At 45.2% G+C, this 23,446-nt stretch overlaps 1 protein-coding gene across 4 annotated transcripts; it reads left to right on the top strand.

Annotated features, from left to right (window-relative positions):
* The first annotated feature begins 10,447 nt into the window (after window positions 1-10,447).
* Window positions 10,448-23,021, top strand: matr3l1.1 (matrin 3-like 1.1). Of its 4 annotated transcripts, XM_030106477.1 has the most exons (23): window positions 10,448-10,604; window positions 12,284-13,267; window positions 13,387-13,448; window positions 13,540-13,578; window positions 13,729-13,805; window positions 13,883-13,917; window positions 13,999-14,121; window positions 14,205-14,330; window positions 14,902-15,018; window positions 15,373-15,497; window positions 15,569-15,996; window positions 16,387-16,477; window positions 16,566-16,723; window positions 16,798-16,904; window positions 20,481-20,577; window positions 20,651-20,676; window positions 20,766-20,900; window positions 20,991-21,121; window positions 21,215-21,552; window positions 21,676-22,139; window positions 22,473-22,509; window positions 22,614-22,735; window positions 22,824-23,021. In XM_030106477.1, the coding sequence occupies exons 2-23, from the start codon at window positions 12,320-12,322 to the stop codon at window positions 22,854-22,856; spliced, it is 3,819 nt and encodes a 1,272-aa protein (XP_029962337.1). In that variant the 5' UTR covers window positions 10,448-10,604; window positions 12,284-12,319; the 3' UTR covers window positions 22,857-23,021. The 4 variants fall into 4 exon arrangements, with proteins under 4 accessions (XP_029962337.1, XP_029962329.1, XP_029962312.1 ...); XM_030106469.1 differs by having other exon boundaries at window positions 16,566-16,705; window positions 21,215-22,139; XM_030106452.1 differs by having other exon boundaries at window positions 21,215-22,139.
* The last annotated feature ends 425 nt before the right edge of the window (window positions 23,022-23,446 follow it).

Raw genomic sequence — 23,446 nt, 5'->3', positions numbered from 1 at the left:
CCAGAATATTTGTAATGCGGAGAGCTGCAGGTCCGAGCCGAGATGCGTTCAGGGTCCTCGTCAAAACATCTGCAGGACTTCACAGTTTGTTTCAGAACGAGATGCATCCAGTTTTAAACACACAATACCTGCAGTAATCGCTTTTAAAAAGCCAATTTGGTTAAAAATGGCTTTTGTGAACGGGACTATGTCATTAGATAAGCCCCACTATCTGTGTGGTTTTTTTCCCCCAAAAAATGCAGGCAAAGCAAGGCACATCCATCAGCGATATCGAAACATCATGAGAAAGGTGCATCATGGGATTGATTAGGATGGTACACATAAACCAGAACAAAAATGTCATCACTTTATTTAAAGTTCCCGCAAATTGGATCATCTCTTCATCAGAGTTCAAAAAGAAATGATTTTTATTTTTGACTAAATATCTTTCTGCCTCAGAGATTCAAACCAGCAACTCTACAATCACTCACATGTTCTCCAGGCTACGACCTCAACTCTACAAACACACATCTGACTAAAAATATGTGTAATTCTAGTGCTATATTTTTGATTTTGGGTGAGGTAAAGCTTTGGAACAGTAACATGCATGATGTGTCTGTGATGGCGGTCTGCCTTCAATCACTGCTGGGGCTTTTAGTGAAGACAAATGTCATATCCTGAACTGTGTGAAAATCAAACGGCATTCCTTCATCACTGACTCTGCGTCCTCACCCAGACATTGTTATAAGTCAGTTTTGGAAACTGAAAAAAAAAAAATAAATAAAACTTGGAAACACTCAGAAACATTCAGAAGCACTCGGAAGCGCAGAAACAGAAACATTTGGAGACAGCTGGAAACGTGCAGATACACTTGATGCCACCTCCCACCAGGAGCCTTCATGCCAGCCTCACCTGCTCCCAAACCACCAATCAGACTCAGTCTATTAACACCTGTCGTCTCCCTGTTGCTCATCATTTGAGCACTCCTGCGTTCAAACTGACACTCTGGACATGAAGGAAGCGCCACAAAAAGATGCTTCTCCAGGTGTCTCTTTACTTTATCACTCAGATACTGGAGTTATTGGATTTCTTCATGTTTTATAGCTCAGAGTTTATTTTGTTTTGTGATTGCAGTTCAGAGTGGATTAAATTACTCTGAAATGTGTGTGTATTATTGCTATTTGGGCTGTCATTGTTTCAGTGGAGGAAAACAGAGGAAAAAAACAAGTTAAGTCTTTCCTTTTTATTCATAAAAACTTTTCATGTCCTTAAAACTCATCTATTTAAACTGAGGTCAGAGGTCATCAGCTACGCTCACAGCTGCTTCTTTCTGGATTGTTCATGTCCGTAACCTTCAGCTCAGCCCTCAGAGACTTCTTCTAATTACAGTACTGTTGTCTTCACTGTCCCACGAGAGGACGTCACACTGCTAACAGGATCCAGCTCGTTGGAAAAGCAGCTTTATGTGAAGAAGACGAGGCTTTGCAGAGATGAAGATCGGACACAAATAATCAGGTTGTTGAACACGAGTCAGACATGAAGGCGTGAAGGAGGCCCAGACAGAAGAAAACCCTCTACCACTGAAACTGAGCCACACCAAGGTCTCAGTGAAGATCACCCAATATACCAGAGGAGCATCGGCTACTGCAGAGAAGCATTATAGAAGAGCTGTAGAGTCACTACAGAGGAGCTGTAGAGCCACTATAGAGGAGCTGTGTACCGCTTTCCCACTGCAACTAGCGGGTCGACCCGTGTCTGCGACCCGCTAACGATCTGCTTTTTTTTTTTTTTTAAGACTCCTTTCCCACTGCATGCATACCCACGTCTAGCCGCCTGCTGGCGAGTCGCGATGCTGCATTTTCCCACACCGATGGTGTCCCACCTTGATGACATCATCAGCGCGACGGAGCAAAATGAAAATAAACAATGCAACGGAACACAGTCCCTGTTACCTGTAGATGAATCTCCTCTTCCCCACGGCTCAGGGGAAGCTCTTTGGTCTCTCTATCTTGAAGGAAATCTCACGCTGTGTCCAGAAACAACAACTAGCACGCTAACGTCGCTAAGTTCCCAGATGTGTCCCTCCCACTAAAATGCCTGGACAAAGTAACCCGGTAAATTACCGAGTCGATTGCAGGGTCAAACGACCCGGGATTTCGACCCGGTAATACACTTTCCCACTGCCATGAGGAGGTGCTATTTAGCGGGTTTTAACGGGTTTTTTGGCCAGTGGGAAAGGGGTAGTAGAGTCACTATAGAGGAACTGTAGAGTCACTATAGAGCAGCTGTAGAGCCACTATAGAGGAGCTGTAGAGCCACTATAGAGCAGCTGTAGAGCCACTATAGAGGAGCTGTAGAGCCACTATAGAGGTACTGTAGAGTCACTATAGAGCAGCTGTAGAGTCACTATAGAGCAGCTGTAGAGCCACTATAGAGCAGCTGTAGAGCCACTATAGAGGAGCTGTAGAGCCACTATAGAGGTACTGTAGAGTCACTATAGAGCAGCTGTAGAGTCACTATAGAGCAGCTGTAGAGTCACTATAGAGCAGCTGTAGAGCCACTATAGAGCAGCTGTAGAGTCACTATAGAGCAGTTGTAGAGCCACTATAGAGCAGCTGTAGAGCCACTATAGAGGAGCTGTAGAGCCACTATAGAGGTACTGTAGAGTCACTATAGAGCAGCTGTAGAGCCACTATAGAGGAACTGTAGAGTCACTATAGAGCAGCTGTAGAGTCACTATAGAGCAGCTGTAGAGCCACTATAGAGCAGCTGTAGAGCCACTATAGAACAGCTGTAGAGCCACTATAGAGCAGTTGTAGAGCCACTATAGAGCAGCTGTAGAGCCACTATAGAGCAGCTGTAGAGCCACTATAGAGCAGCTGTAGAGCCACTATAGAGCAGCTGTAGAGTCACTATAGAGCAGTTGTAGAGCCACTATAGAGCAGCTGTAGAGCCACTATAGAGCAGCTGTAGAGCCACTATAGAGCAGCTGTAGAGCCACTATAGAGGAGCTGTAGAGCCACTACAGAGCAGCTGTAGAGCCACTATAGAGGAGCTGTAGAGCCACTATAGAGCAGCTGTAGAGCCACTATAGAGCAGCTGTAGAGCCACTATAGAGCAGCTGTAGAGCCACTATAGAGCAGTTGTAGAGCCACTATAGAGCAGCTGTAGAGCCACTATAGAGCAGCTGTAGAGCCACTATAGAGCAGCTGTAGAGCCACTATAGAGCAGCTGTAGAGTCACTATAGAGCAGTTGTAGAGCCACTATAGAGCAGCTGTAGAGCCACTATAGAGCAGCTGTAGAGCCACTATAGAGGAGCTGTAGAGCCACTACAGAGCAGCTGTAGAGCCACTATAGAGGAGCTGTAGAGCCACTACAGAGGAGCTGTAGAGCCACTATAGAGGAGCTGTAGAGTCACTATAGAGCAGCTGTAGAGTTTTTTTCAAATAGCAACCATGGTATAAATGTTCTGACAATTATTTACTATTATCATTATTATAGGACAGGGGTCCACAACTTGATTTGGCGTTGGGCCAATTTTTGGGGTTTGTTTTTTGTGACTGTCAGCTACAGCTCCCTCTGTCCTGAGAGCTACAGGATGATCACTGAACAACAAGATGAAGATAAAACTACAACAGAACAGTAAACAGCCACGCTAAACCCAGAAATTAAATCTACCAGAATTCCCTCGTTCTCTCCAAGCCGCGGCTACGCCGTTCAGATACTTCCTCTCAGAACTGAACTGTTCGTCAATAACAACCTTTCCCATTCTGTCCAGACGCTCAGCGTTTAAATCTTCTTTCCCAACGTCTCAGGAGTTGAGATCACATCCTGTCGACTGATGTTGGAGCACGAAGGAATCGTTCAAAGTCAGCTAGTTCGTTGGTGGCTAACAGCGAAGCTAACAGCTGACTGAGACGCAAGCTGCAGGGAGCTTACAATGGATGACACAAATCTATTGTTATTTAAAATCTGGCACGGCGGCCTAATAACGGACAGTGTGCTTACCATAACAGTCCAAATCACCACACATCACGGCCATATCCGGATTCTCCTCCTCCTCCCTGTTTCAGCTCGGCGTCACTTGCTGGTGTTATTTATTCAGACTCGTTTTGAGTCGTCATTGCGTACCCCTTCCTTCTTTTTCAAAAAAGACAGTAAATTTAACTGTCTTTTAGACATGTTTAATTAGCCCTTTTCTTACTCTCTTCATGAATAATCTCAGATGCAACAATTTTCTGTCAGAGTCGGGGTTTGATTCAGTGCATCAGCAGATCTGCGACTCTTTTACATTACTTTTAGTTTCTCACTTTTAATTGTATTAAACAACGTGAAATTAGTGACATTTGTTCTGTGAATTAATATGTTAATATATCCATTATTTTATACAATTAACGTGATTTTTTTTTTTTTTTTCCCTGTGATGGAGGTACCGGATCTGCCCATATAGATCGTAGAACACAGACAGATCAAAATCAAGAGGTGCCGGATCTTGTTCCAGCAGGATCCAGCACAAATTAACCTCTGAAGAGCGGAAGAGTCACTACAGAGGAGCTGTAGAGTCACTATAGAGCAGCTGTAAAGTCACTACAGAGGGGCTGTGGAGTCACTATTGAGGGCCTGTAGAGTAGATAAAGACAAGCTGTAACATCAGTACAGAGGGGTTGTAGAGTAAATACAGAGATGCTGTAGAGTTAATACAGAGAGAGGTAGATCCACTACAGAGGAGCTGTGAAGTCAATAAAGAGGGGCTGTAGAGTCACGATGGAGAGGCTATAGATGTAATACAGAGAAGCTGTTGAGTCACCGCAGAGGGGCTCTCAATTCGGTATAGAGGCTGTAGAGCCACAGGAGCGGTAGAGTCACTACAGAGGGGCTATAGTGTCCCTACAGGGCAGCTGTCCACAGTAAAGTCTTTTTTTTTTTTTACTGACTGTACGCTGGGATTGTGAGCTCTTCACCCAAAGATCTTTCATCTCATTTCTCCAGAGGAGATCAGATCTGCTGTGCATGTGTCCTGTGATTTGAACCTCCTCCCCACCTTAACCACCTGCCCCAGCAGCAGGGCGCGTTAATCCTCCTGGTAATCATCTACCAAACGACTGCACCACAACCACCCGTCTGACCATGGTCTGATGAAGACCATCTGCTCAAACTAACATCACAATATTGACTAAATTACAAATTCAGATCAACTCCATCTGCGCAAAGTTAGTTAATCTCCAGTTGGATGAGGCTGCTGGTGACGAAGCTTCAGATTAAACATCAGCCAGCAGATTTACGCTCCTCCAAAGTTTTTACAGTGTGACATAAAAACAGGCTAAGGTCAGTTTTTATTTATTCTTTCCATCATAATTAGCAATTTAAATAAGCGCGCTGCTTTCAGGAGAACTATTACACTGAATCCCCCCGCTGGGAGTCATCAGGCTGCTGTGGAGCCACACGGGGGCCCAACCTGAGGTCTGCAGCTCTGCAGGAGCTCACAGGATCTCAGTGGAGAGGACTCTGTCATGACACAAATGGACTTATGTAATCTTTACTACCTTCTTTGTGAAAATATGCAGCCTTAACGCAAGAGATAGTCAGGGAATTTAAACTGAGCGAAGTACAAGTTGCTCATGAAGTTATAGTGTCTGGTTTTGGCTTCTCCGTGATTCAGCACACCTCCATCTAATGTTGATATCTTCAAGCATGTAAAAAGGCCTAATGAAGAGGAAATGGTTTAACTTCAGTCCGTTTCTCTACACAAACTTCCTGTCTGTGTTTGAATTTGTCATTTTCATTTCTTCCAGCTGCCCTTCATGCGGAGCTGTCTTGACGTAAATCTAAATGAACTTCACTGATGAATATTTTAACCGTAATTTCACTTAGCAGGGCGGTGCAGGAGAGCAGACATGGCTGATGCGAGCTGCTCTTTTCCATTTTAATGACACAACAAACTGCGGTTCAGACAAAACACTCCACTTAAACATTAATGCTCCTGCACATGTAGATCCATATCCTGAGGAGGAAGGGAAATGGGGCAGAAACCTGCGGGAGGAGCGCATCAGGTTTGGAAAGATGACAATAAGTGCTCCGATAAACAAAACATCCATAATGCAGAAAGATCCACTTATCATCCGGGAGAGTGACAGACAGCAGGGAGACGCTGACAGACCGCTTCATCACCGCCATTATGAGGCAGGCGCAGCCTAAAGTGAGGTCTGGAGGACGCCGTCAGGCCACCAGCAGGCCGAAAAGTGCCGTTTTTTTGGGAGGGGGGGATTATCCCTTTAAAAGCAGCAGAAGAAGTCCCAGAGCACAGCAGAAGTGGAACACCTGAAGTGCTGTTAATAACTGCTGCTAATGCAGTTAGATATGACTCGCATTAACTCAGCAGCAGGATCTTAATTATCCCCTCAGGACCCGATGTTGGACACCATCAGCTGATTAAAGACACAAACTACTTTTAATCACTTGATGGACGAGTGTCTGAATCCATATCAGACGTGTTTGTCCGTCCTCCCGTCTCCTCGCCGGGTTTCTGATTGTGGAGCTTTTCCTGGACTTCAGGCATGTTTTCAGGTTTTTCTCGTCCTTTTCATTTAGTTTTAAAGACATTTAATCACTCCTGGCTTCAACAGAGAAACAACACCGCATGATTAGAAAAACATCCAGACATGAACTATGAGGGGATATAAAGTGAAATACAACGCCCTGAGAATATGGATTAAAATACCACAAGACAGGGAGAAAAGTAGGATAGAACTTATTCAGAATGTGTCAAAACTGCAGCTTGTTATGAGGCAACTGGAGCTGGTGTGGTAAAGTACGACAGAGTCCATATTAAAGTTCAGATTGAATAATCTCAGAATATGCCATGCTTAGAACAAATACTGACTCCATTCACCCTTTATGAGCCAAGGCAATGCAAATATTGTGTGTGTGCATGTGGAAAAATTATCATTTATGTGCAATAAAATGTGTTAAAACCATAACCATGACCAAAATTACTTATATTTTAGCACTTCAAGCTTAAAAAATGCCTTAAATTTGATAATCGACTGGCTGTATTCCTGTGAAGCATCAGTATGGTAACATATAATGTGTAAAACATGCCCTAAACATCACTTCAAATTGGGCCTATATTTATAAAAAAAAAAAAAAAAAGGTCCAGTCCATTTCAGCTGCTTTTTGTGTTCAGTGCAGCTTCAGTTTTGGTGATAACCTTTTTCCTCAACCCGTAGTGAAAGCATCAATCAGACGCACTCAGGAGAAAGAAAGAGACACTTTTCTGAATCAAGGGGCGAAACAGACCAGCAGCACCGTCTCACTACTTATTTATGTGTCACGAACCAGCAGAAGACACAGCAGGAGCCCAGCTGAAGACAATCACACACTCACACACAGGTGAAACTCATCAGGGCAGCCATCAGACACGAGGAAGAGGAGCCGAGACGGCGTGAGAAATTCAACCAAAGACAGACAGAAAATGTGCACTTTGACCACAATGTGAGGGATTCTGATGGAATGGACGGGTATGATTGAGGTTATTGTGATGGACCCTCACTCCACCCTCCTTCCTCGCTCCATCCAGCTGCATTCTCTTCATCACAGGCCCTCCTCCTCCTCCTCTTACCTGGCAGCTGCATCCTCGGCATCCTTTTGCCTCCACATCCATCACCTGGCCTCACGTTCCCTCTGATGTGGTCCATCTTCATTCTGTCCACCCTGCATCCTGAAGCACACCGCCGTGATCATCGGACAGCTCCTGCACGCAGCCGCTCTCTTACACTTCTTCACTTCTGCCATTTTACAGCAACATTTTGATAGACTGGCCTTCTTCTGTTGAGGTGGAGTCATCAGACCCTCCAGCCTGCTCTCTGACAATATCGTTCAGTCCAAACATTTAATCTGAATCTCTAATGATTGAGGCAGGATTGTGTTGAGGCGGCTCTTTGAATGAGTGTTGTTTGAAAAAGGTTGTGGACTCCTGAGCGATCCTGCTGAGTTAACAGGTCAATGGAAATTGAAAGTCGGACCACGGATGGCCCACAGGCCACAGTTTGAGACACCTCTGTGGAGGTTTGCTTGGTCTTTTCCATCAGTCCTGATTCGTCTCCATCCCCTCCACCCTGCAGAGCCCACTCACAGCTTTACATGCATGTTGCAGCATTTAGTGCTTGATTTTCCTCCTGAAAATAATATTAATAAAGATAAACTGAAGTTCTGCAGAACGTGGAGCGTTATTTTGCAAAACGTGTGTAATTACTTCCGTGTGTTCTAAAGTCCTGCAGAAAATGTAATGAAGTAGCTTTGGATGCGCAATAACTTACTGAGAGTGGGTTTTATAAACGTTGTCATTATTCTATACTATGCATTTTATCTTATTTATTTTTAACAACCAGATAATAATTGCACAATAATAGTGATACATTCTACAGGGATTCTTGGAATCATATCATAAACCTGTTTTGTTGCTGTTTTATTCACTATTATAAAATCATTGATGTCTTTTCAGACATATTTAAATTAAATCATCTGTAAGCTGCTTATTGAGTGGTGAAAAACATCAATCGACTCATTTTTTGTAATCGATACAAACACATTGGGGTTTGGCGGCTGTGGTGTGATCAAGCTGTGGTCTGTGGCTCCACCTGCTGCACAACTGTCACTACAAAAGGTTTGACAACGAGATTAAATGACGCTTGATTCATCTCACATGAGGATATTTAAGCATCTGCTCCACATTGCACAAAAGATAAAGGCAGTAAAGCACTGAGGGAAATCAAAATGTCGCCAGTAAGAATCATTCTTTACAACATCATTATCTAAAACCAATTGTGGAGTTGTAGTTGGAAAAAGAACAAGAATTATGTGGACATTTTATTGAGTTCTGAAAACCAGGAATGCATTGCATTTATTTATTTATACTGAGCACTTCATAAGTAATTTTATTGAAGCTTTAAAATAATTTCATCAAACACAAATGTGCTTCTTTGCGATTTTTCTCATCTCATTTGGTGATATTTACTTTAGTTGGTCTTCAGCTACTCTGCAGCTTGAAACTTTCACAAAATTGATAGAAATTAAGCTTTTGTTTTCATTTTATATTATAGTCTCTGGAATAAAAACGACAAAATAAATAAGGAAAAACTGATAAAACATATTCATACCTCTGAGGGGAAAAAGGGGAAAAAACGAACGGAGTGGGGAGATGGAAGAAGAAAAAGGAAGAGAAATGAAAAGAAAATTGAAGAAAGAAAGTCAAAAGAAATTTTTTTTAGTATAGCTAAAAGGGTTATAATGAAAAAACAGCTAAATAGCTAAGATGTATAAATTAGTCGAAGCAGAAAAATCCATAATTTTAATTAAATAAAATGTAAAAATGTTCAAAATTAAAATGTGATTAAAATCTTTCTAAGTTGTACCTGAACAGTTTATAAATGCAACCTGAGTTCAACACAACATGAGTGAAAACGAACTGAGACGCCAAACAACCAAATTAAACAGATAAGAACTGACGGATCAAATCAACCTTCATCCTCCAAATTAACAAGCCCACAGCGCCACCTGGCGGTGTGATATGCTGTACATGCAGTTGTAACACTCCCATCTCTGAAACAACTCCCATTCAATTTCCGAAATAAATTTAAATGTCATTTCAGAAAATAATATCTTTAACTGAGCATAATCATGCTGACCAGTGTTGGTCTATTGTTTCCATTTTTTTTTTTTTACATGTTCAATATGTAATGATCCTGAAAGTTGATGATAAATGGTAAAAGGATTTCACTTGAAAGTGTTTGTTAATCCAATTCACACTATCCAGTGGAGGTAGCTGTCACATGAGGCGCTCAATCCATCCATGGAGAGCAGTTTGGGTGTCTTGCTCAAGGACACTTCAGCCCGTGGAGAGGCTGGATGGAGAATTTATCTAGCAACCTTTTGAATGAGAGATGATTACTCTGTCAACTAAGCCAGAACAGCCCTCATTAAAAAAACAAAAATAAATAAATGAATTAATTAATTAATGATAATAATGATAATAATAATAATAATAATAATAATAATAATAATAATAATAATAATAATAATAATAATAATAATAATAATTTCAATTGTCATTAAATAAGGTCATCTTTGGTGCCGTTTTTACATCAGCATGTTCTCTATTCATTAAAAGTTTCCCATGATTTCACCATGAATGTAGAGAAATATAACAGTGACTTGTTCTGTTCGGTGTGTTTTAAATTCAGTTCAATTTATTTCAGCTGACCATGTCATCATTTTAAATAAAAAAAGGTCTCAAATAACAAAAAGAAAAACAAAATAAAGGAAAACATATTCTTAAAGAAGAAGAAACGGCACTGATGGAGAAAATATAAGAATATTATAAGATAGAGGTATAATGACCAGTAGGTGGCGGTAATGCAACCAATGGGATTCAAGCTGCCGTAAAACCTCACGGCAGAAGAAGAAGAAGAAGCCGAAGCAGCAGCACTGAACCCAGCCACTTCGCCAAGTCGAGGTCGGATTTATTGTGACATTATTTTTTTCAGCATCACCAACAGCAGTTTGATGCTACGGTCTTTACTTCCCGTTTCATGAACCTGCTTGTTTTACCAGAAACGGTCAATTTGAGGTGAGAAAATACTTTTTGTTCTGTATGAACTGTCAGCCAATTGTTAGCTGACCAGGCTAACGTTGCAGACAGATGATATTTCTTGCTTTTAATCATATAACAGTGTTACAAAGGCGAATCCATGAAAACTGGGCAGGGATGTAAAAACGGGAGTGAAGTATGTTGCCTTTAGATTACATTTTGTCGACGCTAATAACAGTATAATAAGCCTCACAGTGCCCTGGATCCTGATAGCTTCGTAGTCTTAAACATGGAGTATTCGTTCAAGTCTCACAAATTCTGTTTTATAGGTGGGCGTAGTAAAGTTATGTCATTGTGGAAAATATGACTCCATCTCAATATACGGTGTGCTAAGAGAACATTTGAGAGGTTGGAGGGAATTCTTCCTTCATGGATTTGATAAACATGTGCTCATTATGAATTTGATCCCCAGAACTCCATATAGGACAGCAGCATTTCCTTTGACGCTGTTTGGAAACTCAAGAGATTTAAAATGTCATGTTTGGCACGTCAGATACTCCTTTTGCCTGTTTTCAGGTCATAATTTGCTCATGGATTTCGTAGATGGACCAAATCCAAGTACTTTCACTGTAGAAACTGCTCGTTTGTTGCAGGTTCTTTGCTTCTTGAGTACAAAAGAGTCTACCTCTTCACATTTTGGATCTTCATCTTAAACGCTGTCCATCTTAACAAAGGTCGATCTGAGAGAGAGAGAGCCTTCTGGCTTCTTCCTTGAATGTTTATTAGTGGATGAGTTTCCACCCCACAAATATGGCCTGAAGATAACTCCCATCCAATACGGATATCCAATCTTTTCCTTTCCTTGTCCTTTGAGTTCTTCATATCCATTCGCACACATCCATCTTCAGTATTTTTTTATGAAGAAATTGTTCTTGGGTCATGTCCTGTCCTTCACACAGCAATGAAGACGCCAATCTTGAAATACTTCGATTCTCTATCAGGTTACTTATTTTTTGGTATTTACCTCACTAGTCCCGACAAGTTTCTTCTTCACCTGTTTTGTGTCTCGTCACACAATTAGTGATTTGAAAGATGGGATCAAATTCAAAATAGACTGTTTGTCAAATATATCACAACATCCCAAATATGCATTCCCTGTAGGAAGTAATTATTAAACTGCTAAAATCACACAATCTGTATGAGTGAGATTACCAAAAAAATGACTGTCAACTTTATTTATATAGCAGTTTAAAAACGGCTACAGCTGAACCAAAGTTCTGTACATAAACAACTGACAGTTGACTGGAAATGCTGAAAGAAAACCTGCAAATTTGTACTCCATGATACTTGAATACTAAAAATAATCACCGTACTGCAACAGAAAGGCTCTTTTGAGATTAATTTATTATGTTTAAGTTAAATGTATTTGTGTTATTTTAAAGAAATACTCTGGGATTGCAGAGAAATGTTAATACAACGTTAGAACTGATCCTACATGTGAATAATGTTCTGGGGGAAGGAGGATTATAAATTACATGTCTGCTCATTGATTGTAATGTTCCAGAAGTTTTCATTGCAGCTTCACAGGTCTACAAACACAGATGTTCCACACAAGCCGTGCTTTGTTCCCAGTTTGTGTTTGGCGTTCAGGATGACCTGTCCTCATCTCACACGCCACGTCTCACCTCTGTCTTCTTCCCTGACGCTTCTGTCTGCAGGGAACACAGCTCGCTGTCTCTCCACAGCTCGCCGTCATGTCTCACAACTACCCGTACAGATTCCCGCCATCTCAAACTGACACGAGGCCCCATCGTGGAACCAGTGACCCCAAAGATTCCCGCCAACCCTCAGGGAGCGCTTATATACCGCTTCAGGACTCGTACTGCCCATCATACTCGTCCCCGACATCCTCTTCCTCGTCCAGGAGCTCGGTCGTGCCGCAGGACAACGTCCTGAACCTCCTGAGCAGCTGCGGCCTGGAGCCTGAGGATCTGGCTCGACTCGCCGAGCTGCCCGAAGACGCTCTGACTGTCGAGTCGCTCCCACACATCCTCCAACAGATGAAGGGGAAGAAAGGGGTGGTCAAACCTTGCCCCTCCCCCTCCGCCGCCGCCTCCTCCTCCTCCACCGCCTCCTTCCATTCCAGCTCTACCAGCCAGCCGGCTGTAGACTGGGAGCAGCTCCGCAGCCAGCCGGTTCAGTACCCGCTCATCTCTTCCACCCGCCTCCCATCTGAGAAGGGCCAGGAGTACTGGGGGCCTCCCAGGACCAGCAGCTCTGTCAGGACAGACCCTCCATCATCTTCATTGTCCTCATCAGGATACATGGTGGACACGGACATTAGATCAGGCCCCCCTAACTATGGTAAGACTGATCCAGTCCCATCTTTCAGCGCAGGAGCACAAAGACCCGGTTCGTCTCATATCTCTGATTCCGGACCAGCTGTTCTTCAGGCACCTGCCCATTATCCTCCTCATCTTCTTCCACAACCTATTAACAAACATGGCAGGCATCGCCAGAATACCGGGGACTCTTCCAGCAGGATCAGCCAGCCCTCCTTCTCCTCCTCCTCTTCCTCCTCCTCCTCCTCCTCCACCACCACCATCCCCTCCATGAAACAAGCTCAGGACTTCCACGGGACGCTCCCATTGTTATTCCCGTACGCGTGCTCTCTGTGTGATATCACTGTCCTGTCGGAGAAGGTAAGTTCGCCTCAACACTTCCAGCTCAGGTTGGGCGCCGCGGGGGCGGGGCCTGCTTCAGCCGAGGGGTGATGGCAGCCGCAGTAGAAGATTCACTGCTGTGCTGTTCTGGGTTGCAGGTTTGGATTCAGCACATCAACAGCACGCAGCATGCAGACGGACAGCTCAAGCTGCTGCAGGAGTGAGTACTCCTCTTCCTCACTCATGTTGTTGTTGTTGTTGTTTACTGGTTTTGTTCCTGTTGTTCTCACCATGCTGCGTGTTTGTCGCAGGTTTCCAAAGTGGGACTGTCGGATTCCGACGGGCAACAGGTCAGAGACGTCAGCTCCTCGTTCACACATTTTAACTTCACTTTGACCACATAAATGCATCTTAATTCATAGACAATCTTTGTCGACCAAGTTTAAAATTGAATAGCTGCTTTCACTGATGAAAACCAGATTTGATGTCGTCTCTTTCAGGGATGATGACCAATCACAGAGCCAGAAGAAGAAAAGAAACCCCGCCCCCGCCGCACACACAGCCAAGCAGAGTCGAGGTAAGTCCTCTGTGAAGAGCATCAGTGTGGCTCGCAGCTCCTCCATTGTTCTCTAACTTTCACTTTTCTCTGTTCAGCTGCGGCTCAGTCCAACAACGCTTCCCAGAAGAAGGTAGAAACTCTGAAGTCTGACACATTCCAGCTCAGCTTCACTCCCCAAAACTGAACTGACTCTCTGGCACGTTCTCATCAGATGCCTGATAAAGGGAAGGTGGTGTGTGTGAAGTTTCCTCCTCAGTCTGTGGATGAGGCGTATCTGCGGAAACTGATCGAACCGTTCGGGAAGATTGTGAAGATCCTCATGTTTCCTTCCTTAGTGAGTCTGGGAGCTCCGTCACATGTTTCTCCCCTCCTGTTTCTGGTGAGACCCGCTCGTTCACGTTAATGTTTCCCTTCCAGGCGTTTGTGGAGCTGGGATCCGACGATCAGGCCAAAGACCTGGTCAAGTTTCACGTCAACTATCCCCCAACTGTGAACGGATCGCAGATCGAGTTCAGCATCTCCAGCACGTTCAACTTCCTCCAGGTAGGACGGACGCTTACCGTTTGGAAGAACGGAAAGGAAATAATCAGATATGTAGATATCGGACTTTAATGAGTCAGTGCAGAACCTAAAATCATCTCAACTGCCGGTAGAACAAAACTCTGCAGGCGTCGCTGTTCTCACCAAAATAACCTGTGCAAACAGGAGTGAAAGACTCACTGGAGAGCAGTTCCAGAACCAGTAGATTAGTAAATATAAAAACTGTGATGGGAAAACAAACAGCATGCTGGAATCCTCTAGATCTGCATGTTATTAGGTGAACATGTGGCACAACGCTTCCACGTTGTGAAAAGTGAGTTGACAATAATGTATCTGGTCCTTCTCATGTTCGCCGTGTTGAGTCAAATGAAACTGCAGGATCAATGAAGTCATTAAAAAACAAATATCTGGCTTTGCTACAGCACTGTAAATAACGCCACTGAAACATGAGTTGGCCTCACTTTGTCAGAACGGTCTGATCATTCTTGAATTCTTGAATCTCATTGGACCTGGTCTGACGGTCCGGTCTGGTGGACCTCTTCGGTTTAACACACACGTCGCGGTGTCTCCTCAGAGTGCTCAGGTGGTGAGTTTCACTCCGGTGCCTGCAGGAGCGGACGGACGCTCGGACCTGATCAGCATCGTGAAACGCTTCGGCGTGCCGCTCTACACGCTGTTCCTGCCCTCCAAGGTGAGTCCAGACTCAAACACACCAGGTGACGAATGCGCCGCAAAGGGAAAAATGTTCTTAGTCTGATTAACGAGTGAGGAGAACTTCATGGATGTTAAGGGATGTATTGGTCTGAATATAGGACGACGGCCCGTTTATAAAATTATAAGTAGATAAAGAGCAGATATCTCTTTGTTCTTAAACCCAGGATATTAGACCACCTCAGTTCTTCATGACGATTTCCCAGAAAGAAAAAAAAATCTTTATGTTGAGACCAAGGCTTGATGAAGCAGAGACATCAGAGACCTGAACTGCAGCGAGACCTCAGAGAATCTGATCCACCTGTGAAGAAGCTGCAATCGTTTCTTGTTTCAGGCGTTCGTGGAGATGACGACCCTCAGTGAGGCTCAGAAGCTGGTGGATTACTATTCGTCCAACGTGCTGAGGATCAGCGACGCCTCCATCAAAGTGTCCTTCTCCGTGGAATACAGGAGCCTGGCGTGAGTACCAGCCCATCAGAGACCGGTCCCACGATGCATCAGGCGTCAGTAACACCGACTGTGTCCCCCAGGCGGGTCTCATCAGCCAAGAAATACGAAGAACCACCACCGCCCAGACCCACCAAGAGGGCGAGGAGCAGGACCAGATCCAGGTCCAGAGACAGAAGGACCAGAACACGGTCCAAGTCCAGAGAGAGAAGGACCAGGTCCAGATCCACAGACAGGTTCAACAGAGAGAAAAGGACCAGAAGCAGGTCCAGGTCCAGAGAGGAACCCCAAAGATATAAACAAAACAGAACCCGGTCCAGGTCCAGAGACAGGTTCAACAGAGAGAGAAGGACCAGGTCCAGGTCCAGAGACAGGTTCAACAGAGAGAGAAGGACCAGGTCCAGGACCAGATCAAGGTCTAAATCCAGGTCCAAGGATAAAACCATCAGCTCATCCAAGACAGAGACCAAGTCCGGATCCAAAGCAGCCTCTGTGCAAAGAAAAAAAACTGGTAAGAAAAAGGAGTAGAGGAGAAACGAGATCCGCCGTTAACTGTAATGATTAACAAGTCGATCCGTACCAAGACCTCTGAAGTGGGTCGAACAAAGGTGTCCAGTCCCGGTCCTGGATGGTCTCTGTCCTGCATGTCTCAGATGTCTCCATCAAGCTTGTAAAACAAACAAACAAAAAAAACCCCCAAAAAGACGTCCTCATTGCTGTCAGGTTTTGTTGTGCCTGGGAGAGAACTGAAACATGCAGGACCAGGACCAGGACCAGGACCAGGACCAGGACCGGACACCTCTGGGTTTGAGACTCTCTCCCGTCGCGCTGTCGTCAGGTTCTCAGCGTAGAGAGATATGTGATCTAAACCTCGTCCCTGACTCTGAACCTTCCTCTGAAGATGAACCAGCCCCCGTTGGAGAATCCAAGCCTGAACCCGCCGACAGCGTGTTGAAGGAAGAGGAGGAGGAGGAGGAGGAGGATGATGAAGGGTAAGCTGGTCGTGTCTCTGAGAGTTTGAGTTCAGACGCCTCCTACGGCAGCAGCTCTGGATGTGTTTGTGTGTGGGTCCGTGTGCAGGATGTCTGTTGACGACAGCGACATCGAGGGCATGGAGGTGATCGGGGGGGAGGTGGAGGATGAAGACGCCGAAGAGGAGGAGGAGGAAGAGGAGGAGGAGAAGGAGGAGGCTGAGGAACCAAATAGTCCGGCTGAGAAAAGTCAGTCTCCTGAGCACGGTAGGGAGAAAAGCTCCTCTTGAAAGTTTGAGAGTGGTGAAAACATCATTAAAGAACGGTTGACGATTTGACAGACGAGACGAAGAAGAAGGAGGGAGAAGAGCCTGACGCTCAGGAGGAAACTGAGGCAGAGGAGGAGAAAGTAGAACCGCAGGAGGCGTCAGAGAGTCAGCTGGAGGAGGTAAGTACCCTCTGAATGAGCTGTAACTCTACTGCAGGACTATTTTACTTTATTTAAAAAAAAAAAAAACCTTTACTCCCTTTGAGACTGCCTTTATTGGGCAGAGTTTGGTTTCAGGAGCTCACCTGGCTCTGCAAGTCTTCATCTTCCTTGAGCTTCCTGGTGACGTTTCCGTCACTTTCCTGGCTTTTCTTTTCTTCTTGCCTTTGTTCTCTGAGCCGTCCACACAGAGAACTTCAGTGTCAGTGCCTCCTCCCGCTGGGCAGATTTCGTTTCTCACCTCTAGGAACCAAACCTCTGGTCTTGGTAAGGTTCTCTGTGCTGCCACTCTTGTGGAAGTCTTGCAGATTTTGATTGTTTGGCGGTTCACTCAGCTGGCCAACAGTGATCCTATTCGCTGCAGCAGCGGTCGATCCAGCGCCTGGTGCGGCAGGCAGCATTGACAGGACACCGTCATGCTTTCTGATCCCTCTACAACCTCAAGCTTCTCCAGAAAGTACTTTACCACTGCCTGATGGTTCCTCGGACTGCTTTGACTCTGCATTAGCTCTTGCCTCCTCAACGTGAAGCGCAGTGGGATTACCTTTGCCTCACCTTTCGCAGGTCAAGCGCCTTTCACGAAAACAATTTCTTTTCTTCTGTCTTATTGTTGTGGTGGAACCGTTTCCTCTGACATGGTTTGGTTTAATTGAGAGTGGTTCTCTTATTCCTTTCGGATGAGAATCTAGTCTGGATGGTTCATCGTCCTTTGCCGTGAGGTTGAGATCTTTGGATGTGAACTTTGGATCCATTTCCAGGCTCCAGGTCCAATAGGAAGCTATTACAGCTTCCAGCTCAAGCTGTTCTCTTCTTCCCCTCAGTTGTTCCTCCAGCTGATGTTTTTCCTTCAGAGCTGCTGTACTTGCAACCAGTGCTGCTCTCTGTCACCAAGCTTGGATTTACGCTCACAAATATGCGAACAGAGTCACAGATAGACATGAACTGTGTAGCGCGACTCATACCTGATGAGAAGAATCGGTGTGAATCTGCGTCCAAATCGGTTCTGCCGACTCGCTCCGGTGCGTGGAGGTAATGTCCAGACGGCTCCGTCGATGGACGCTTCGTGGATTTCCAGTGCATACTGCTCCTTCCAGCAGGCCCTTCAGCCACGCTTGCCTTCCCAGTGGCTGAAAAGTGTTTTCCTCCGTCCTGCACACCTGGCCTCATGATCAGGCCTGTCTAGAAGCACTGCTGTGGTGTACAGATGCGTGGATGGCTCATTTTTCCATCCGCAACCGCTTCTTAAAATCTCCATCCGCCCGCTATCCGCCCATATCAGCGATTTTTTATCAGTTTTCAAAACCAAACCCGCCCGGCATCTGCAGAATAGTTTATGGTGTATTGAAGTTGCTTTTTTTTTTATTTGAGTGCTTCAACCGCAACCTGCCCGAATGTAATTAAAATCTTAATTTTTCGACACGTCTTCCGCCCGATCCGCGGGTGCAACCGCAATCCGCGCATCTCTACTGTCGTGGTGCTAGTGTATGGAATGAAATCCCTATCAGAATTCAAGAGCATTTTAAATTGATTTGAGAGCAGCATTTATTGATTTCATTTTCGGATTTCATGATATTGTCTCTCAGAACTCTGCTCTCGCGCTCAAATTTGCTCTGCGCGTGCTCAAACTGTGTTCTCGCGCTCGCTTACGATGCTCTCGCGCTCAAATTTGCTCTGCGTGCGCTCAAACTGTGTCCTCGCGCTCGGTTACGACGCTGCTCGCGCAGATTTCCTGCGCTCGCACTCAAACTCCTCCTCTTGCTCTCACGGAACTTGTGCTCACAGATCTCTGCTCTGTTCTCGGATTTTTCGTGTATCAACGCTGTCAACCAATAGAAAGCCGGCTCGCTCTGACCAATCAGATTATCCCTGTTTGTATACGGGTGCGCTCCTCATCACTCCGAATTTACACAGTGTACAATGAGATTGTAGAGAAGGAGTTAAACTCCTTTCGCACGCAACTAATACGCCAAAGGAGTGAGAGAAAACAGAGAATTTATTGATTTGTTGAATGTTTACGTAATTAAAAACATGCAAACAATAAATAAACCCATGCTGTACAACAACAACAATGAGACCATTCTGACTGTAATGGCTCCAGTTTCAGTGTTCATGTCATATGTGGAAATAAATTATAATGCGTCTCTGTCAGAAGTACCGTTTGGCATGTGTATTGGAGCCTGCATGTGTCGTGGTTTTACGATACTTACAAGGTAAAAACATGAAAATAATATAACAACAATCTGGATAACTCCACTGTGTTTCTACTTTCATTTAGTCGGGAGTCGAAAAAATGCAGTTTAGCGTCTAACAATGAGAACCAAAGAGCAGCAAAGCACAGAGTGAGCTTCTTCGTGTAACACTAATACAACTTTTATGAGTTATTTACAGTCCTGACAGCAGGCTGGAGCAGCAGTCAGACATTTGCCGCTGTGTTAAGAACAGCTTTACTTTGAGAGCGGCGTAAGCCCCGCCCACCTGTCAAATGGGAAATGAGTGGAAAATCCATTTTGTCTGTCAGGACGGGAAAACGAGTTGAATTTGGCCCGTTTATTGGAATGTGATTATGTCAATTTAACAGAAAATCAAACTGACAAAAGGTACCTTGTCCCTTGAGGATGGTGACATTGTTTTCTCCACCAGCACACCTCAAAGAGCAGTGTTCGATGCGGCTATTATTATACAATACAGTCATTGTAATGAGAAGCTTGGACGCTGTTGTATGTATTGCATGATATTTATTCCAACAGTGGTAAAAAAATTAAAAGAAATCACATTTATTACAGCCCCGGAGGGAGGAAGTGAATAAAACCTGTTGAAAGGGTGTCCGCCCGTATGCGACGCTCCCCAGAAACAGCGAACGCACCCGTATACAAACAGGGACAATCTGATTGGTCAGAGCGAGCCGGCTTTCTATTGGTTGACAGCGTTGATACACGAAAAATCCGAGAGCAGAGCAGAGATCCGTGAGCACAAGTTCCGTGAGAGCAAGAGGAGGAGTTTGAGTGTGAGCGCAGAAAATCTGCGCGAGCAGCGTCGTAACCGAGCGCGAGGACACAGTTTGAGCGCACGCAGAGCAAATTTGAGCGCGAGAGCATCGTAAGCGAGCGCGAGGACACAGTTTGAGCACGCGCAGAGCAAATTTGAGCGCGAGAGCAGAGTTCTGAGAGACAATATCTTGAAATCCGAGAATGAAATCGATCAATGCTGCCCTCAAATCAATTTAAAATGCTCTTGAATTTTGATAGGGATTTCATTCCATACTAGTGCCACCTGCAGGACAAAGCATGCATTGCAACAGAAAGTGAATGAGTTTAAAAGAACAGAATATATGAAGAACACATTCAAGCTTTGATTACAATAAAAGAAATTTGAACGAATAACTTTAATTAAAAGCGTGATCCGGAAGGAAGGCCCGGCGTTTGCTTTTCAAACTTTCTGCTGGGATGTGATGGTGATTCAGATCCTGATGGGACGACTGGATCCTGTGAGTCTCCCCTCTGGCCCGTCAGCCTGCTGATGTGCTGTGTCTGTGTGCAGGAGGATGAGGAGAAGGAAGAGGAGGAGGCCTTCCCGGTGGATCTGGAGAACTGCATCACTCTGGACGAGCTGGGGGAGGACGACTGCGCCGAGTCAGGTGGGGAGCAGCAGGTGTGGAGGAGTCGTGCTGCTCTGGCTTTGCCTCGCTTTGACCCTCCTCTGTGTTGCAGGTGAAGAAGCTCCGGCGGGCCAGGAGGTGAGTCCGTCACTCCGACGCCTCGGTTCTCCCACCTTGTCGTCGTTTTGCTTGTGCCCGTTGTGTATCTGTTGCTCTGTGCGTTTCAGTCTCCGCCGGCCTCCAGCAGAGTCGTCTACATCAGCGACCTGCCGCTGAGGTTCTACTCTGATGCAGACTTCCTGGGCGTGGTGCGAGGGTTTGGGACGGCGGTGCGTTACCTGCTGATCCGCAGACGGCGAGAGGTCGGTTCACAGTGGAACATGGGCGGAGGAATCTCGCCTCAGTGTGACGACTGTGACCCATTCGGGCGACCTGCCGTTTGTGTGTTTCAGGGTTTCGTGGAGATGTCGACTCCTTCAGAGGCCAGTAAAGCTGCCAGAGAGCTCAGCTCCAGACCCACCTTTCTCAACAAGTCCAGACTCAAAGTCCTCGTCTCCCACAAATATAAGAGACTGACCAACGGGTCCGAAAATAAGATTTCTTCAGATGAATTTGGTGCAAATAGATTGAAAACAACGTGATTTCAATGTGTTTTCATGACTTGGTATGTTTTCAGATGGACTGTGGAACCAGAGGAGAACAGCGAGAGGAGGAGCAGCAGGAGGACGAGGAGGAGGAAGACGTCCAAGACCCCGGACAGGGAGTCCAGGAGGGAACCGGCAGGGAGGAAGAGTCCAGAACAGGAGGCCAGGAACGCTTTGGAGGAAGAACCTGCTTCCAGAGAGAAGACAGACCTCAAAGAAACCCCAGAGGAGACGCAAACCCAGAGTCCTCAAGAGGAGACACAACGAAGACCCGAGAGTCCTCAAGAGGAGACACATCCGAGAACCGAGAGTCCTCAAGAGGAGACAGAACGAAGAACCGAGAGTCCTCAAGAGGAGACACATCCGAGAACCAAGAGTCCTCAAGAGGAGACACAACGAAGCACCAAGAGTCCTCAACAGGAGACACAACGAAGAACCGAGAGTCCTCAAGAGACACGAACCGAGAGTCCTCAAGAGGAGACACAACGAAGACCCGAGAGTCCTCAAGAGGAGACACATCCGAGAACCAAGAGTCCTCAAGAGGAGACACAACGAAGCACCAAGAGTCCTCAACAGGAGACACAACGAAGAACCGAGAGTCCTCAAGAGACACGAACCGAGAGTCCTCAAGAGGAGACACAACAGAGAACCGAGAGTCCTCAAGAGGAGACACGACAACGAACTGAGATTCTTCAAGAGGAGACAAAGATTCCTGAAGAGGAGGTGCCACAAATAAACGGCACTCCTGAAGCAGAGATGAAAGGAGGAGGAGGTCTGGGGTCCCAGAGCGGGAAAGAGGAGTCTGAGTCTCAAACTGAACTGACATCAGCAGAAAATCCTGCTGAAGCTGAAAAGAAAGATGATTGTAAAGAAAATGAAGAAAAAACCTTGGATCAAGAGCTGCCAGACGGTTTAAAGGACGCAGAATTAAAGTCGGCTCAAGCAGAAGGTGAAGAGGTACGGATGACCCGATTCATTTCCTTCATGAGGCTGGTTGATGGAAAAGAGAGGAAACGTGTTTAGAAGTGAATGACTTCAATGGTTTTTCACACTAAGTGTCACATTCTAGTTGAGCTTGTTTCAAATTCATCTGTTTTTCAGTTTCCTTCTGAAGACTGTTTTTTTTTTCCCACTTGTGAGCACATTTTGTGACTTTAATCAACTTAACTGCTTTGACCTTTGACCTTTTTTTTTTTTTTTTAATCTGATTGGTTGATAATTTAATGTCCGTGATGGAGATGGATGAAAACTGGAGCAGGAGATTGATTATTGATCTGTGATGTGTTTCAGGACTCGAATGCAGCTCAGAAACCCTCCAAACCCATTGGTAAGAATGAACTTGCACAAGGGGGCGGGGTCAAGGGAGATGACACCAACCGTGAGATGTGTGTGTGTGTGTTCTGCTCATTCCTCCTGTGTGTGTGTGTTCAGGTACTGAGTTTGTGCGTCCGGTCGTTGGATACTTCTGCAACCTCTGCCAGCTGATCTACGCCGACGAGGACGAGGCCAAACAGGAGCACTGCCGCACGCCGGAGCACTACCGCCGCTACCAGGTCACCATGGAAACCGGCGTCACCGTCACTGCTGCCAGTACGTTTTAAGAAAAGCAGAAACTAAAGTTGTTGCTGTTGTGTTCTCCAGGAGAAGACGGGGAAAGACCCGTGGGCGAGCTGATCCCAGCTGAAGCCGCAGCGCAGAACGTTTAAGATGATCAATAAAGATCAGTTTGGAAAACTGACTTGTTAATATGAAACTTCAGAATTCAGTTTGAATGTCTTTTTTTTTAAAACTGTTAAACACTTTGATGCTTGAACAGAGAACAATTAAAATCATCTTTAATCCTCAGTGATTCAGTGCAGTTTTTCAGTGAGACCTACAGGACTCGGTGTTCTGCAGGAATCAATCCGTGTCTACATGGGACATTTTACTCCTCTAGAAATCCGAATAAAGCCCAATTCATCCATAATAGGATGTAATGAGTGTGGTTACAAGGTGTTTTGAGTTCAGAATTGGTTTATTCTCATGAGCGTCGTGTTCACATGGGAAATTGAAGGATTTAAATCCTCTCCAACGCCGGGGTCTGTAAAGCGTTCCGATTGGACAGCGGGCGGCCATGACGTAATGTCGTCTCCCGGAAGTGACAGTGTTTTTCTGTTCTTTCTAGATGTACTTCGACAACAAATGTCCGGCGTCGATCCTCTAGTTTCATTATATCCAATTCTTCTAAAACCATCATCAAATAAATCGTCTCGAGATGAGTTGAA

This window comes from Salarias fasciatus, chromosome 2, assembly GCF_902148845.1.
Source record: "Salarias fasciatus chromosome 2, fSalaFa1.1, whole genome shotgun sequence".
NCBI lineage: Eukaryota > Metazoa > Chordata > Actinopteri > Blenniiformes > Blenniidae > Salarias > Salarias fasciatus.
This window is presented reverse-complemented; position numbering and strand designations above follow the sequence as displayed.